This window comes from Seriola aureovittata, chromosome 5 (assembly GCF_021018895.1).
Source record: "Seriola aureovittata isolate HTS-2021-v1 ecotype China chromosome 5, ASM2101889v1, whole genome shotgun sequence".
Lineage (NCBI taxonomy): Eukaryota > Metazoa > Chordata > Actinopteri > Carangiformes > Carangidae > Seriola > Seriola aureovittata.
In genome coordinates, this window is record NC_079368.1 from 18,471,339 (window position 1) to 18,490,759 (window position 19,421).

Below are 19,421 nucleotides of genomic sequence, written 5' to 3' on the forward strand. Positions count from 1 at the left end.
AACGACATAGTATAGTATGGCATAAAACGTCAAAAAAACATCATTGTATATTAAGGCATAAAAGGTCTTAAAAACGTCATAGTATGATCAGGCATCAAACAAGATATTAAAGTAGGGCATAAAAATGCCAAAGAACGTCATTGTATAGTATGGCATAAAACATCAAAAATACATCATAGTATATTAAGGCATAAAAGGTCACATAAACATCATAATACGGTCAGGCATTAAACAAGATAGTATAGTAAGGTATAAAAATGCCAAAAAACGTCATAGTATAGTATGGCATAAAACGTCAAAAATACATCATAGTATATTAAGGCATAAAAGGTCATAAAAATGTCATAGTATGGCAATGCATGAGACAAAATAATATAATTAGGCATAAAAATGCCAAAAAACCTATAAGTATAGTATGGTATAAAAATGCCAAAAAACGTCATAGTATAGTATGGTATAAAACGTCAAAAATACATCATAGTATATTAAGGCATAAAAGGCCATAAAAATGTCATAGTATGATCAGGCATCAAACAAGATATTAAAGTAGGGCATAAAAATGCCAAAAAACGTCATAGTATAGTATGGCATAAAACATCAAAGAAACATCATACTATGGCAATGCATGAGACGAAATTATATAATTAGGCATAAAAATGCCAAAAAACGTCATTGTATAGTATGGCATAAAACGTCAAAAAAACATCATATTATGGCAATGCATGAGACGAAATTATATAATTAAGCATAAAAATGTCAAAAAACGTCAAAGTATGGTAAGTCAGAAAAATGCCAAAAAATGTCGTAGTATAGTATGGCATAAAACGTCAAAAATACATCATAGTATATTAAGGCATAAAACGTCATAAAAATGTCATAGTACGGTCAGGCATCAAACAAGATAGTATAGTAAGGCATAAAAATGCCAAAAAACATCTAAGTATAGTGTGGTATAAAAATGCCAAAAAACGTCATACTATATTAAGGCATAAAACGTCAAAAAAACATCGTAGTATGGCAATGCATGAGACGAAATTATATAATTTGGCATAAAAATGTCAAAAAACGTCAAAGTATGGTATGTCAGAAAAATGCCAAAAAACATCATAGTATAGTATGGCACAAAACGTCAAAAAAACACTATACTATATTAAGGCATAAAACGTCAAAATAACATCATATTATGGCAATGCATGAGACGAAATAATATAATTAGGCATAAAAATGCCAAAAAACGTCATAGTATAGTAAGGCATAAAAGGTCACATAAACATCATAGTACAGTCAGGCATCAAACAAGATAGTATAGTAAGGCATAAAAATGCCAAAAAACGTCAAAGTATAGTATGGTATAAAAATGCCAAAAAACGTCATACTATATTAAGGCATAAAATGCCAAAAAACGTCATACTATATTAAGGCATAAAACGTCAAAAAAATATCAGAGTATGACAATGCATGAGACGAAATAATATAATTAGGCATAAAAATGCCAAAAAATGTCAAAGTATATTATGGCAGAAAATGCCAAAAACGACATAGTATAGTATGGCATAAAACGTCAAAAAAACATCATTGTATATTAAGGCATAAAAGGTCTTAAAAACGTCATAGTATGGCAAGGCGTCAAACAAGATAGTATAATAGTATAACATAAGAATGCCAAAAAACATCTAAGTACAGTGCAGTACATAAATGCCAAAAAACGTCATAGTATAGTATGGCATAAAACGTCATAAAAATGCCAAAAAACGTCATAGTATAGTATGGCATAAAACGTCAAAAATACATCATAGTATATTAAGGCATAAAAGGTCATAAAAATGTCATAGTATGGCAATGCATGAGACAAAATAATATAATTAGGCATAAAAATGCCAAAAAACCTATAAGTATAGTATGGTATAAAAATGCCAAAAAACGTCATAGTATAGTATGGTATAAAACGTCAAAAATACATCATAGTATATTAAGGCATAAAAGGCCATAAAAATGTCATAGTATGATCAGGCATCAAACAAGATATTAAAGTAGGGCATAAAAATGCCAAAAAACGTCATAGTATAGTATGGCATAAAACATCAAAGAAACATCATACTATGGCAATGCATGAGACGAAATTATATAATTAGGCATAAAAATGCCAAAAAACGTCATTGTATAGTATGGCATAAAACGTCAAAAAAACATCATATTATGGCAATGCATGAGACGAAATTATATAATTAAGCATAAAAATGTCAAAAAACGTCAAAGTATGGTAAGTCAGAAAAATGCCAAAAAATGTCGTAGTATAGTATGGCATAAAACGTCAAAAATACATCATAGTATATTAAGGCATAAAACGTCATAAAAATGTCATAGTACGGTCAGGCATCAAACAAGATAGTATAGTAAGGCATAAAAATGCCAAAAAACATCTAAGTATAGTGTGGTATAAAAATGCCAAAAAACGTCATACTATATTAAGGCATAAAACGTCAAAAAAACATCGTAGTATGGCAATGCATGAGACGAAATTATATAATTTGGCATAAAAATGTCAAAAAACGTCAAAGTATGGTATGTCAGAAAAATGCCAAAAAACATCATAGTATAGTATGGCACAAAACGTCAAAAAAACACTATACTATATTAAGGCATAAAACGTCAAAATAACATCATATTATGGCAATGCATGAGACGAAATAATATAATTAGGCATAAAAATGCCAAAAAATGTCAAAGTATATTATGGCAGAAAATGCCAAAAACGACATAGTATAGTATGGCATAAAACGTCAAAAAAACATCATTGTATATTAAGGCATAAAAGGTCTTAAAAACGTCATAGTATGGCAAGGCGTCAAACAAGATAGTATAATAGTATAACATAAGAATGCCAAAAAACATCTAAGTACAGTGCAGTACATAAATGCCAAAAAAAGTCATAGCATAGTATGGCATCAAACGTCAAAAAAATTACGTTGTATAGCAAGGCATAAAAAGTCAAGAAAACAACATAGTATAGTAAGGAATAAAAAGTCACAAAAATGTCATAGTATAGTAAGTCATAAAGTTAAAGTTTAGTAAGCCATAAAAAAGTCATCGTATACTGAGGCATAAAATGTTATTGTGGGGATGGGCATGGTCGGTATGCAGCTGCAGGAGAGAGAGAGGGGTGTGCAGAGGGTTGATGAGAGCAGTGCCAGGTGAGTTGACTGATCAGCTGCTGTCTCTTAATGAGTTTCTTCCCTTTTTTAATGCAATAGCGTGCTGGACCGAACAGGACTGACACACGAAGCACTCAGTGAACGGCGGCCACAGCAAGCCATGGAAAATGCCGAATGAATAAGTGAAATTTTAAGTTTGTGCGCCAAAGAGAGCCAGAAAACCAGACAAGTTTAAGTTGAAAGCATGTGATGTGTGTGTACAGTCCTCACAATAAAAAGAACTGTTCTTGTCTATTGTCTGGTCATTGTGTGTGCTCGGGAACTCACAGTGGCAGCAAGTTCTGCTACAGTCAAAGTATGGTAAGGAATAAAAAAGTCATAGTATAGTAAGTCATGAAGTTATAGTATAGGAAGGCATAAAAAGTCATAGTATAATAAGACATAAAAAGTCATATAAACATCATAGTATGGCAAGGCGTCAAACAAGATAGTATAGGAAGGCAGATAAAGGCAAAAAAACATCTAAGTATTGTATGGCATAAAAATGCCAAAATCATTATAGTACAGTATGGCATAAAACGTCAAAAATACATCACAGTATATCAAGGCATAAAAGGTCACATAAATATCATAGTATGGCAAGGAATGAGATGAAATAATATAATTATGCATAAAAATGCCAAAAAACGTCAAAGTATAGTATGGCAGAAAATGCCAAAATACATCATAGTATTTAAGGCATAAAAGGTCATAAAAACGTCATAGTATGGCAAGGCGTCAAACAAGATAGTATAGTAAGGCAGAAAAAGGCAGAAAAAAATCTCAGTATGGCATAAAACGTTAAAAAAAAAGTCATAGTATATTAAGGCATAAAAGGTCATAAAAACATCATAGTATGGTCAGGCATCAAACAAGATAGGATAGTACATAAGAACGCCAAAAAACATCTAAGTATAGTACAGTATATAAATGCCAAAAAACGTCATAGTATAGTATGGCATCAAATGTCAAAAAAATGACGTTGTATAGCAAGGCATAAAAAGTCATGAAAACAACATAGTAAAGCAAGGCATAAAAAGTCATAAAAACAATATAGTATAGTAAGGAATAAAAAGTCACAAAAATGTCATAGTATAGTAGTCATAAAGTCAAAGTTTAGTAAGCCATAAAAAAGTCATCGTATACTGAGGCATAAAATGTTATTGTGGGGATGGGCATGGTCGATATGCAGCTGCAGGAGAGAGAGAAGGGTGTGGAGAGGGCTGATGAGAGCAGTGCCAGGTGAGTTGATTGATCAGCTGCTGCCTGTTAATGAGTTTCTTCCCTTTTTTAATGCAATAGCGTGCTGGACCGAACAGGACTGACACACGAAGCACTCAGTGAACGGCGGCCACAGCAAGCCATGGAAAATGCCAAATGAATAAGTGAAATTAAGTTTGTGCACCAAAGAGAGCCAGCAAACCAAGACAAGTTTAAGTTGAAAGCATGTGATGTGTGTGTACAGTCCTCACAATAAAAAGAACTGTTCTTGTCTATTGTCTGGTCATTGTGTGTGCTGGGGAACTCACAGTGGCAGCGAGTTCTGCTACAGTCAAAGTATGGTAAGACATAAAAAGTCATAGTATAGTAAGTCATGAAGTTATAGTATAGGAAGGCATAAAAAGTCATAGTATAATAAGACATAAAAAGCCATAAAAATGTCATAGTACAGTAAGGCATAAAAAGTCATATAAACGACAGAGTATAGTATGGTATAAAACGTCAAAAAGACATGATACTATATTAAGGCATAAAACGTCAAAAAACATCGTAGTATGGCAATTCATGACACGAAATAATATAATTAGGCATAAAAATGCCTAAAAACGTCATAGTATAGTATGGCATACAATGTCAAAAATGCATCATAGTATATTAAGGCATTAAAGGTCATAAAAACATCATAGTATGGCAAGGCGTCAAACAAGATAGTATAGTAAGGCAGAAAAAGGCAAAAAAACATTAAAGTATAGTATGACAGAAAATGCCAAAAAACGTCATAGTATTGTATGGCATAAAATGTAAAAAATGCATCATAGTATATTAAAGCATAAAAGGTCATAAAAACGTCATAGTATGGCAAGGAATGAGACTAAATAATATAATTATGCATAAAAATGCCAAAAAACGTCAAAGTATATTATGGCAGAAAATGCCAAAAACGTCATAGTATAGTATGGCATAAAATGTCAAAAATACATCATAGTATATTAAGGCACAAAAGGTCATAAAAACGTCATAGTGTGGCAATGCATGAGACAATATAATATAATTAGGCATAAAAATGCCAAAAAACGTCATAGTATATCAAAGCATAAAACGTCAAAAATACATCATAGTATATTAAGGCATAAAAGGTCATTAAAACATCATAGTATGGTCAGGAATCCAACAAGATATTATAGTAGGGCATAAAAATGCCAAAAAACATCGAAGTATAGTATGGCAGAAAATGCCAAAAAACGCCATAGTATTGTATGGCATAAAACGTCAAAAATACATCATGGTATATTAAGGCACAAAAGGTCATAACAACATCATAGTATGGCAAGGAATGAGATGAAACAATATAATTAGGCATGAAAATGCCAAAAAAAGTCGCAAGGCATAAAAATGCCAAAAAACGTCATAGTATAGTATGGTATAAAACGTCAAAAAAACGTGATACTATATTAAGTCATAAAAACGTCAAAAAACATCATAGTATGGCAATGCATGAGACAAAATAATATAATTAGGCACAAAAAAGCCAAAAAACGTCATAGTATATCGAGGCATAAAACGTAAAAAATACATCATAGTATATTAAGGCATAAAAGGTCATAAAAACGTCATAGTATGGTCAGGAATCCAACAAGATATTATAGTAAGGCATAAAAATGCCAAAAAACATCATAGTATAGTATGGCATATGACGTCAAAAATACATCATAGTATATTAAGGCACAAAAGGTCATAAAAGCGTCATAGTATGGCAAGGAATGAGTCGAAATAATATAATTATACATAAAAATGCCAAAAACGTCATAGTATAGTATGGTATAAAACGTCAAAAATAGATCATAGTATAATAAGGCACAAAAGGTCATAAAAACGTCATAGTGTGGCAAAGCATGAGACAAAATAATATAATTAGGCATAAAAATGCCAAAAACGTCATAGTATAGTATGGCATAAAACGTCAAAAATACATCATAGTATATTAAGGCACAAAAGGTCATATAAACGTCATAGTATGGCAAGGCGTCAAACAAGATATTATAGCAAGGCAGAATAAGGCAAAAAAACATCTAAGTATAGTATGGCATAAAAATGCCAATAAACGTCATAGTATATTAAGGCATAAAAGGTCATAAAAACGTCAAAGTATGGCAATGCATGAGACGAAACAATATAATTTGGCATAAAAATGCCATAAAATGTCATAGTATAGTATTGCATAAAATGTCAAAAAAACATAATTGTATATTAAGGCATGAAAGGTCATAAAAACGTCATAGTATGGTCAGGAATCCAACAAGATATTATAGTAAGGCATAAAAATGCCAAAAAACATCATAGTATAGTATGGCATAAAACGTCAAAAATACATCATAGTATATTAAGGCACAAAAGGTCATAAAAACATCATAGTATGGCAATACATGAGACAAAATAATATAATTAGGCATAAAAATGCCAAAAAACGTCATAGTATAGTATGGCATAAAAAGTCATAAAAACTTCATAATATATTAATGCATAAAAATTCACAAAAACGTCACTGTATGGCAATGCATGAGACGAAATAAGATAATTAGGCATAAAAATTCCAAAAAATGTCAAAGTATATTATGGCAGAAAATGCCAAAAACGTCATAGTATAGTATGGCATAAAACGTCAAAAATACATCATAGTATATTAAGGCATCAGAGGTCATAAAAACATCATAGTATGGCAAGGAACAAGACGAAATAATATAATTATGCATAAAAATGCCAAAAAACGTCAAAGTATAGTATGGCAGAAAATGCCAAAAACGTCATAGTATAGTATGGCATAAAACGTCAAAAATACATCATAGTATATTAAGGCACAAAAGGTCATAAAAGCATCATAGTATGGCAAGGAATGAGACGAAATAATATAATTATGCATAAAAATGCCAAAAAACGTCGTAGTATATTAAGGCATAAAAGGTCATAAAAACGTCAAAGTATGGCAATGCATGAGACGAAACAATATAATTTGGCATAAAAATGCCATAAAACGTCATAGTATAGTATTGCATAAAACGTCAAAAATACATCATTATATATTAAGGCATAAAAAGTCTTAAAAACGTCATAGTATGGCAAGGCGTCAAACAAGAAAGTATAATAAGGCATAAAAATGCCAAAAAACGTCATAGTATAGTATGGCATAAAAAGTCATAAAAACTTCATAATATATTAAGGCATAAAAATTCACAAAAACATCACTGTATGGCAATGCATGAGACGAAAGAATATAATTAGGCATAAAAATGCCAAAAAAAGTCATAAAAACGTCATAATATATTAAGGCATAAAAATTCACAAAAACGTCACAGTATGGCAATGCATGAGACAAAATAATATAATTAGGCATAAAAATGCCAAAAAACGTCATAGTATAGTATGGCATAAAATGCCAAAATACAGCATAGTATATTAAGGCATAAAATGTCATAAAAACGTCATAGTATGGCAAGTCATCAAACAAGATAGTATAGTATGGCAGAAAAACGCCAAAAAACTCATAGTATAGTAAGGCACAAAAAGTCATAAAAACGTCATAATATATTAATGCATAAAAATTCACAAAAACGTCACTGTATGGCAATGCATGAGACGAAATAATATAATTATGCATAAAAATTCCAAAAAATGTCAAAGTATAGTATGGCAGAAAATGCCAAAAACGTCATAGTATAGTATGGCATAAAACGTCAAAAATACATCATAGTATATTAAGGCACAAAAGGTCATAAAAACATCATAGTATGGCAAGGAATGAGACGAAATAATATAATTATGCATAAAAATGCCAAAAAACGTCAAAGTATAGTATGGCAGAAAATGCCAAAAACGTCATAGTATAGTATGGCATAAAACGTCAAAAATACATCATAGTATATTAAGGCACAAAAGGTCATAAAAGCGTCATAGTATGGCAAGGAATGAGACGAAATAATATAATTAGGCATAAAAATGCCAAAAAACGTCATAGTATAGTATGGCATAAAACGTCAAAAATACATCATAGTATATTAAGGCATAAAAGGTCATAAAAATGTCATAGTATGGCAAGGCGTCAAACAAGATAGTATAGTAAGGTAGAAAAAGGCAAAAAAACATCGAAGTATAGTATGGCAGAAAATGACAAAAAACGCCATAGTATTGTATGGCATAAAACTTAAAAAAAAACATCATAGTATATTAAGGAATAAAAGGTCATAAAAAAGTCATAGTATGGCAATGCATGAGACAAAATAATGTAATTAGGCATAAAAATGCCAAAAAACATCATAGTATAGTATGGCATAAAACGTTAAAAATACATTGTAGTATATTAAGGCATAAAAGCTCATAAAAAACTTCATAGTATGGCAAGGAATGAGATGAAATAATATAATTATGCATAAAAATGCCAAAATATATCATAGTATATTAAGGCATAAAAGGTCATAAAAACGTCAAAGTATGGCAATGCATGAGACGAAACAATATAATTTGGCATAAAAATGCCAAAAAACGTCATAGTATAGTATGGCATAAAATGTCAAAAAAAATCATTGCATATTAAGGCATAAAAGGTCATAAAAACGTCATAGTATGGTCAGGAATCCAACAAAATAGTATAGTATGGCAGAAAAATGCCAAAAAACCTCATAGTACAGTACGGCATAAAACGTCAAAAAAACATAATTGTATATTAAGGCATAAAAGGTCTTAAAAACGTCATAGTATGGCAAGGCGTCAAACAAGATAGTATAATAAGGCAGAAAAAGTCAAAAAAACATCTAAGCACGGTATGGCAGAAAATGCCAAAAAACGCCATAGTATTGTATGGCATAAAACGTCAAAAATACATCTTGGTATATTAAGGCACAAAAGGTCATAAAAACGTCATGGTATGGCATGGAATGAGATGAAATAATACAATTAGGCATAAAAATGCCAAAAAACATCTAAGTATAGTACAGCATAAAACATCCAAAAAAACTTCATAGTATATTAAGGCAACAAAAGTCATAAAAACGACATAGTATCTTTGGCATAAAAATGTCATAGTATAGTAAGGCATAAAAATTCATAGTATTGTAAGTCATAAAGTCATGGTATAGAAAGGCATTAAACAGTCATAGTATAGTAAGGTATCAAAACGAAATAGTATAGTAAGGCATAAAAAGTCATAAAAATGACATAGTATACTAAGGTATAAAATGACATAGTATAGTAAGGCATTAAACAGTCATAGTATAGTAAGGTATAAAAAGTCATAGTATAGTTAGTCATAAAGTCATAGTATAGTAAGGCATTAAACAATCATAGTATAGTAAGGTATAAAAAGTCATAGTATAGTTAGTCATAAAATCATAGTATAGTAAGGCATTAAACAGTCATAGTATAGTAAGTCATAAAAAAGTCATAGTATAGTTATTCATAAACTCATACTTTGATACATCCACCATTTTATGTTTACTCTTGCTTGCAACCTGACTGCCAGCCAACAGAAGACAGAAGCCAGGATTAGCTTGTTATTTAATGCTTTTTTTTCTGGTGATGTTGGGTACCACATTGATATTCTCACATGACGTGAGCCTTTAGATAGGTAGGTACGGGTACAACAATTAGAAAATGCAAACACCAACATACAATAAGCAAAAAATAACAATCCAATAAATCTCGAACAGCAACAGCAGCTCTTGGCATGTGAGTGCACCGTCCTCGTATGCAGCTGTGTGCCATAGGTATGGGTGTGTGTGCACCAGGCGCATTGGATGGTGCTGCGTCGATTAAAATGTTATTATGTAATAATGTCATCAATTCTGTACGCAATCCGTAATATAACTACATGGAAAAAAATTAATTGGCAATTGGATAGTTACCAATAATTCTCTATTCTCTGTGATTTCTTTTTATTTCACTAGGCCTACATTTATCTGACAATTTTAGCCTTCAAATACATAATTGAATAAACATAATAAATAAATAAACAAATAAACTAAAGAACTGTTTCCAAGTCAAGTACAGTAGCAATTGTGTATCACAAAAAACACAAATATCTTTATCACAAAAAAACAAAAAACAAGGTGAATTGTGGGTGTGAACTGGAGGCTCTTACTTACACTGAATTGAACAGATAGGCTCTTCCTTGACTGCCTTGAAATGACTGAAAGAAGAGAGAGAAAAAATCATGTAAGTTGACAATGAAGAGCTGCAACCACACTGCTGAGGACAAGGATGTCAGCGACCGACACCATGGGGTGTTTTTCTCCCTGTAACTGCTGTGCATACTTATTCTTCGTCTTTGTCAAGGTTCCCGTACACAATTTTGGCTGGAGGTAAGAAACAAAATGAGGCTGAGAGAAAGAGCTGAGGTCTGAGCACATAAACATTAAGAGAGCGAGTCTATCATCACCATGTCAACTTTAATGACCAGAGAAATTGTTTTGAGAGTTGTTTCTTGGGAACAACTTTCATTTCCTTGTTACAAATCATTTCATCAGACCAGAAAAAAACACATAAACTCAAACTTCAAATCACTTCTTTTTGCAAAATTCCTATTTAATCATGTAAAAACAAAAAAAGCTGTTTGCACATTTAGAAACTGTCAAAATGCAGGTGGAAAATTTATAGATTACGAGGAGATGGATGAAAGTGTGTTTTAGATGACATAAAATCTGGATAAAACTCTAATAGGAGCCACATTTTTTCCCTGCTTCAGACTCGAGATGTCATGCTTCAAAGTTAACGTGCAGCGTTTGAGATATTCGGTGTATTTGCAGAACAACAAAGCAGCTTTTACAGTAGCGTCTACGAGCTGACAGAAGAAGAGACTTTAATGCCTCCACCACAACAACAATCTGAGCTTTCTGAATGAAATATCAATAAAGACACAGTTTAGTGGGATATTACATAAACCACACACACAGCTGATTACAACACAGAGCCCTGATATACTGATTCAAAACATCCCTTGCAGTCCCAAATGAGTACAAGCTGAAAACCTGATCACTGTAATGCACAGAGGAAGATTTAAGTTACAGATACCCTGTGGAGATTTTCTTATAAACAAATACTGGTATGTTTACATTCTTACCAAAATACAGTGTGTGTGTGTGTGTGTGTGTGTGTGTGTGTGTGTGTGTGTGTGTGTGTGTGCGCTTGAGGCATTACAAACATGTTTAATGCATTTCCTTCCTCATTAATCTGGGATTGAGATACACACAAGTTTCTCTGCAGGTCTATACAGAGCAGGGTGTTATGGGTAACCACTGGTTGCAAAAAAGTCAGCATGTACGACCTCGCACAGTCTCAGCAACTCGTCCTGGGTGTTCTACTTTCTGATGGGATGCGGCTTCGAAACAATAAGAGAGACACCATGTTCATGTTCCCACACCTGTAAATGTGGAGTGTGAAGACGCTTGTTCCACCTTTAAAACATTTGCAAAAGCTAATTCTCTTAATAGATATTTTGAAACGTGCATTGTTTATGTCCTGTCAGATCAGCATCAAGCTGTTGGGAGGAATGTGTGTTGCGTCATCTCATCTTATTCACAGAGTGTGTTACAGGCACTGTATGATTTATGAATGAATAGAAACTAAACCAAACCAATGTCAACTGAGTGACAACATAGAATTAGGGGAAAAAAGAAATTAAATAATCCACATATCTTATTTCTCTGACGCTGGATCCCACGCATTGTTTGTGAAAGACCGCTTATATACTTGCTTTTAACCCTAAGCCTGCATCCAAAACCAAAGTGTTGGCTGTCCCCATTTTCAAAAATGAACCCTGCGTGTCGCCATAATGCAATTAAACACATTATCAAGAAACAGGATAGGGAGCCAAAGTGGAACAGAAACTTCCAGCTTGAGCTACAGACATAAGAAAACCACATTAGTTCGTATCTACGCTAATAATTACAAACCCAGCCTTAAAACAGAAGCTCTCTCAACAGTGTGTCAAGTTTTTTTTTCCAGTGATCACAAAGTAAATGAAGTTTAACTTTGTTAAAATTAAGGTTTCAGTTTCTAACAGCAGCTGCTACGGTGGGTTGTAGTGATTGTCTTAGAACATGCAAACCAGACACGTTTCATTGTTTGACAAAGACAAATGAAAGAAGTGCTCAGTGGAGCAGAGGCTAGTCCAGACGTGAGGTCAGGACTTCAGCTCTCAGTAGCAGGATGTGAAGAGAGAGCAGCACACCAACAAAACCCAAGAGAGACGCACAATAAGAGAGTTTAGGAGAGAAACTTGTCTGCAGCTGAACATGTTGCTCCACAGTGACAAATATCCTTGTGGAACAGATGGTGTGAGATCGACAACATCTTACAGAAAAACTGAAAGATTGGTTGCAAAATTCAGTTGACTTCTGCAAAATGTTTGCTCCTCTAAACAGAACATTAAGTTGGAAAATCACATGCACAATTTGAAAATAAGGCAGAAGAAATTGCACTGTGGACTGAGCCTCTTTATTCTTTCATGCTTTTCCAAACTCAACCTGAAGAATTAATCAATTTAGTCAAGTCAATTATTATGAACCTCTGCTGACCAAAGAGCTTTACAGAGACACTTAAATAGTTGTGCTGAATATAGGCGATTAAATAAAATCTGGCTTTATAAATGTCCTGCTGTACACATGACGTTCCTGTACATTAAGGTAAACAGAGAGCAGTAAAGCCGTCACAGTGGGTAACGACAGAGGCTGCCAGGCTCCTCTCCTCCGGCCCCGTCATCCTCGGCCGACAGACAGGCCTCAATCGGCTTTGCCTTTTCCATTGCAAATGAGTGCGGCAGATAAAGTTTGTGGCTGCGGTTGAGGGCACTGAGCTAATACTACCTAATAGGAGCACCAGCTGCCTCCTCCGCTGACCACAGCCAACCACCACCACCACCGCCGCCGCCACCACTGAGGCTCAGGGGATGATTTCTAACTGCCTGTGTGTTGTTAACATTTGTCAGAAGTGGGAAAGTTTTATTTCAGATCAGAGGAGTTTGGCTTGAAACTGATTCAAGAGCAACAAATAAAAAAAGAAAAAAGAAAGAGGGTTATTATTCTCTTCGCTTGTCGCTGTAGGTGCTGATGTCTCACTGTTACATCCTCAAGTTCATTGTTTGTGTTTGAAGTGAAGTCTGCACACACATACAGTCCAGAGCCATGAGACATGTGACCTTTAGCAGCGAGAGGGAACTAGGTCGGTCCCTGTGGAGTCGACAACAAGTCCTCTCCACAGTGTTTAGGCCAGCGAGGGGGTGGGGGGGGGGGGGGGGGGCTTACTCCATGTGACAAGAGCTGGGTGTCATATCTGTGCTTCACTGTGGCTCAGCCATCATCTTAACCACTGGCAAAAAGGGACGGCTCCGTCTCTCCCTGCCCTTATCTGTTTTCCACAGTCTATTTTTACTTGGGCAGCGTTTTTCTCTCTTGCCCGAGCTGCTGTGAGCTTCACTGTAGATAACTTGGCTCCGGAGCAGGAGGATGCTTGTCACACAGCCCGTTCAGAATGTAAGAAGCAACGTCCTACAAGATCAGTTAAAGGAATAAGTTCGGATCATGTTTTTTTGAATGCAGGGGCGGCCTGACAGCTTTAAGGGCTGCAATAAAACCTCCAGACTCCCAACAATCCTATTAGACATCCCAACAGGATCCATCAGGGATTGTTTCTAAAATGTGTGCAGGGAGAATCAGATGCAGGCTGCAAGAACTCCCTCAGCTTTTTCTCTTTTTTTGCTGCTGCTTAATAAAACATGAGCAAACGAGAGTGTGGTTACTGAGCTCGTTTTCTTAAGCTGCTGCAATTGCACTTGTTTTAAAACGCTTGTTCCTAAGAAATGAATTCTACAAAGCAAATCTCAAAATCCCTGAATCCTCTTGACCACACGGGACTGAAGGGAACAATACCTTGCACAGAGAAATCTGCTCCTTCAGCCAAACTCACACAAACACAAATCCACCCCGAGAGGCAAAACGCTTCAACTGCAGGGAACAGCGAATTCTCACAGGCAAACGAACTGCATCTGATTTCACCAAAATTTGCTCCTTTAAAAACGTATGTAACACAATGAATCAAACCAAGGTCTGAAATAAAGATTAACTGGAAGCTATTAACAAACCTGCTGAGGCTGACTTTTACCATCTGTCTCAACAGATGTCGACTGTTGTAGGTGAGGGTTCAACTCCAACTTACAGGCATCCTGTTAAACCCAAAAGCTCTATTTAAATTCAATTCAAGGCTGATATTTTAAATCCGTTATTAACAATCCTTATGTTCTGTAGTACATAAGGTATTATTACATGTAGGCTAAGATTTAATCTATTTTTAAAGCCCAATCCTCCTTGAAAACATGAATAATTCACAGACATAATGTACTAGAGTATAATAAAGGTACAATTGAATGTGGAAGTGGTCGCAGACTTTTGGACCCCACTGTGAGCTGATATGATGAAAAACGTCTATATCAGCTGATCATAACTGAGAATGTCGGCCTGTTTACTGATGTTAACAAAGTTTTAATAGCATCAGACAACAATATTAACGTTGATTTAGTTGTTTTTTGTGTCTCAATATCAATATTCTCAATGTCCATATCAAAGTCATGTCAATCAATTTAAAAGTAACAGCAGGTTATAATAGTTTCTTTTGAATTACCCTGGTTACTTTTGTATGACAGATTCTGCCTCAAAAGCTGCATTTTCTGCCTTAAAGAAAAAAAATCATGAGATGTCTGCACCAAATTTCATGACAATCTATCCAATAGTTTGGACCAACTCTGGAGCAAAGTGCTGGACTGACTGACTAACACCACCGTCCCGACTGCCGGTGTGGCTACTAAACAGTCCAATAAAACCCTGCTGACCTAGAATACACTTGGTTTAATAATGATATTAAAAAAGAGTGAGAACAGCAATATTAAATTGACTGTTCTGTCACGGACACCTCAGTCACATGTAAGCCATCAGCATCTTGGCAAACTTCCAGTTAGAGGAGTTAAAAAAAAAAAAAAAGGGAGCAGAAGGAAGTATGTCCATTAATGGCAAGAAATGAAAAGTGTGATCGATTCCATCAGAGGGGCTCCCATCAGCCGGATGGGTGGGACGAAGCCAAGGTGCTGAATAAAAACACTCAGCCTGCTCCTCAGTATTCAGGCCGCGTCTTCCCGCTCCAGGACCACGTTCACACTGCAGGCCTTCACGCTCGGCTCTCAACTGCTGCTCACACTCTTTATCTGATTTCAGGATGATGCTCGAATCTGCTGTGAGATGTTACCCATATCTGATAAAGACAGGAACTGACAGCGATGGTGAAAAGATGCAGCGTGCTCAGGATGACAATAACAACAGATGTCAGCTCTGATTTTGTGCCCGCATTTCTTGTTTTGGGTGAAGGTATCCGCTTAAATAAAGTCAGTGATTATGTTTTCCTGTCACAGTTTTGTCTTGTTGCTCTTCGTGCAAACAGATCCTCAACCAGTTGACTGTCTGCTAACAGCAGCTGTACAGTCACACAGCAGGCCTGTCAAACTTTGGATTTCTCCACATGTTGAAGTGGTGTACTTGGGGCTGTAGTAAGAATGACAGTCTGTTTACAAAGAGCGTGAAGAGTGGTGATTTTAGTTTTTCCAAAACCAGAAACACAAGTAAAAGTGTAAGGAACAGATTAACTGACCAGTAGCTAGTTGGCATGCCCTGCTAACTAGCTACTGGTCAGTTAACATGTAAAGTATTATATCTCATTTTCACTTTTGAAAAACAAAATTGTTTCTCTTTTGTTTATTGTAAAGGCAAAAAATGCAGCTTTTGAGCCACAATCTGTTATACAAAAGTAATCAGGGTCACCTAGCACCTAGTAAGCTAGTTAGCTGGGCAGGAACTAGCTTACAGTAGTAAGCTAGTTAGCACTTACTGTGGTATTTCTAGGGCCAAGGAACATATTACTAGCAAACCACATTATTTTAAGGGATTAAATGTTTTGTTACAGAAATTTGTCAGAGAAATTATTCACAGTTTGGAAGCCAAGATACCAGTATGTCAAAGTTAAAGCTAATATTAGCAACTCCAGCCAAGGCCACTACCCAAGGTAATGTTGCATTTGCCAAATTATTATTATTATTCATATATAATTATCATTTTAACCAGTTCGTAATGTTGTTGTAATTTTGGCTAATAGCAGTGATTGTCTTTGGCAAGAAACAAGAAGCCTGGTTTTGTATATTGTGACATCAGAGGTAAATCCACCACGTTTATTGTCATAGCAAACTGTTTATGTGTTTCCCTTAGTGGCTTTTATGACACCTTTTTTTGCAAAAGTATCTGTAACACTTTTTTATGGGTCCATGATTTCCAATTTATTTTAAAATAATCTAATAAATTTCCTGAAAAGAGCCGTATAATTTGGTCCTAGTTACTGGTAAAACAGACTTCCTGTTATTTCTAAATGCTAAGCTAGCACAACCCTTATGAGACTTTAAGTGGGCTACACATGTAAAATGGGAAATAAGTGAAGTCAGCATAAATGAAGAATACATTTATTAAATTTAATAATAAATAATAAATGAGTCATAAATATTCACAGGGTTTTAAATGGAGCTACAGTATTTCATTCATTCATTCAAATTTATCTGTAAGTCAATAATAAACTCAACTCAACTACTTGAACTAACTAAAATAGTTATTAAAGACGTCATCATGGGAATTTTTTAATTTTACAGACAAAGCACCTATTGATGAATATAGAAAATACTAGCAGATTATTAGATAATGTTAATGAAAGTTGCAGCCATAAGTATGTGCAACACTGCTGGCAGACTGCACAGCTTAAATAACATCCATTATAAGAAGCTTTATCAGGGAGTTTTACTGCAACAAGAAAACTTTACCATCTCTTTTCCTTTGCAGCAATAAACTGGCTTTTTTTTTTTCAGCAGCTCATATTTAGTTTAGTGATTGAGGGCAGGATTGGAGGAGGAGAAGGAGGAGGAAGTGGGAGGGGGAGGGGCACCATGCCTGCCATACTTCCTTCTGGCCCATGTGTTCAGGTTAATCCTTTCTTTCGGGCTGCTCCATCTGCATCCTTGCTCGCCGGCTGGCATGCCTCGAAGACACGGCACATAAGCTCGGGGAGGGGAAGCAGTTTTTTATACCTGGCTCAGGAGATTTCCAGAACTCAAACTGCAACTGTGGGGAGAAATTTTGCCAGAACCTGCAGCTCCTCCAACACCTCCCTTTGTTGTTAGCATGACTTGGTAACTAGTTTCTCCTTTTCCTGTTCTGTGCACAGTGAAAAAAAAACATGGACGGCACTTGATAAATTTAATTTGGGATGAAAATCAAACGTGGACGGGGCGAGCGGCCCTTGGCAACGTGTAGTGGAAAACACCAGACCACGGTGTCATCTTCTCCTAAGTAACATAATCGGCTTAGAAGGGTTGATGCTGAGGACTGGTGATGCTGCCATGGACTACTGAACACACAAATGCCAACGACGTGTGGCAGAGAATAGACGGCTTATTAATAGGTCCATTTTCAGACATTGATCCATGTCAGCATTTAGATAACATGGACAAAATCAGATGCTAAAATGCTGAAACAAAATAGTAATCAACCATTTAAACATTTTAATTTAACATTCAACTTATTTATCAAGCAAACATGCCAAATATTCTCTAGTTACAGCTTCTTAAATGTGAACATTTGGTGCTTTTTTTTGGAGCCTGATCTGGAAGCTTGTAAAAGGCATCTCTTACTATTTTCTGACATTTTGTAAAAGAAAACAAATTGATGTTCAGTGCAGTGGATTAAATTCTTTACACGAGGAGAAAAGTTGAATAATAATTGAGTCATCCTTGAAGAACAATTTGTTTTGTAGTCATTCATTTTCATTTTTTTTTTTTTACAGAGAATTCTATTAAACTATAAACACAGTGTCATCATATAGTATCATTACTACGGCTTCCTGCCATCACATCTTTAAAAGGATGTTTTGAAAAGTTTGAAATGTTTTTTTTTTTTTTAAAGTCACATTTGTTACAGTTTTAAAGATCTGATCTGATCTTGCAAACTTTTTAGACTGGATATTCAAATTAGTCCGTCTACTGTACAGACTAATTACTGCCTCTATTACTTTCATTTTCTGCTTGCTTCAGTTTTTAATGCTCTTGTGTCTGTGGAGCTTCCTGTGTATTTGAGTGATGGGAACTACAATTGTGAACTGCATTTGTCATGCATGAAAAAGCACAGGTATGCTCTGTCAAGCACTTCTATGTTGAGGGTCTAGTTTCTGAAAGTTTATGATTAAATACCTGCATTGGGCCAAAGCGTGTCCTTTTGTAATATCTAATATTTTTAGCCTTCTTGCACCTTTGCACATTTTATTATTACCAAAATTCACATTGATGTGCGGGTTAAAACGTGACAAAGTGCACATGCAGATCATGCTATCTTCCTGTTCTGTTCCTGTCGAGATTTAAAAGAAATGACTCACAATAAACACATTCAGCATTACCGAGTTAAAATCACAATAATCTCAGATCCTACATGAGGTTGTCAGTACTCGTCAGACAGATGCAGAATGATGTTACTGTTCCCTCATGAAAGCAGAATGAACATGTTTAATGTGTAAAACCTACGGGAGAAAGACAGACTGTCGGTGGAAGCTCCCTTAATGAAATCCAATTACAATTAAAGTGGATTGTTTAGACTGATGAGGTCATTTGTCAAGAGTCGTCTTATGGTATTGGCCCAGTAAACAAGTCAACACAACCCAGTCGACGGTTCAGTCATTAAAGCAGCAGGCTCCGAGTTTTTACTGCAGAGAAACCTTTACTTCACTCAGAGCTGAAGGCAGGAAGTCTCTCTTGGTTTTCCTGCTTCCCTGTGGTAGAGGTCAAAGGTCAATAATTCAGGATGCATTTTGCATGTTGCATCTGTGTGTGATTTGTGTAATTCAATAACTTAATTCCATGTTACCAATGTTCTTGTAAACAATCCCATGATTCCAGTG

General features: G+C 35.1%; 1 protein-coding gene across 4 annotated transcripts in view; it reads right to left on the reverse strand.

The window, feature by feature from the left end:
* The window catches only part of ypel1 (yippee-like 1), a 53,892-nt gene that overhangs the window by 15,512 nt on the left and 18,959 nt on the right, over positions 1–19,421 (reverse strand). For all 4 annotated transcript variants that reach the window (XM_056375596.1, XM_056375598.1, XM_056375597.1 and 1 more), the window contains exon 3: positions 10,544–10,587. In XM_056375596.1, the coding sequence (XP_056231571.1) occupies positions 10,544–10,587 (44 nt within the window). The remainder of the gene's footprint in view (positions 1–10,543; positions 10,588–19,421) is intronic.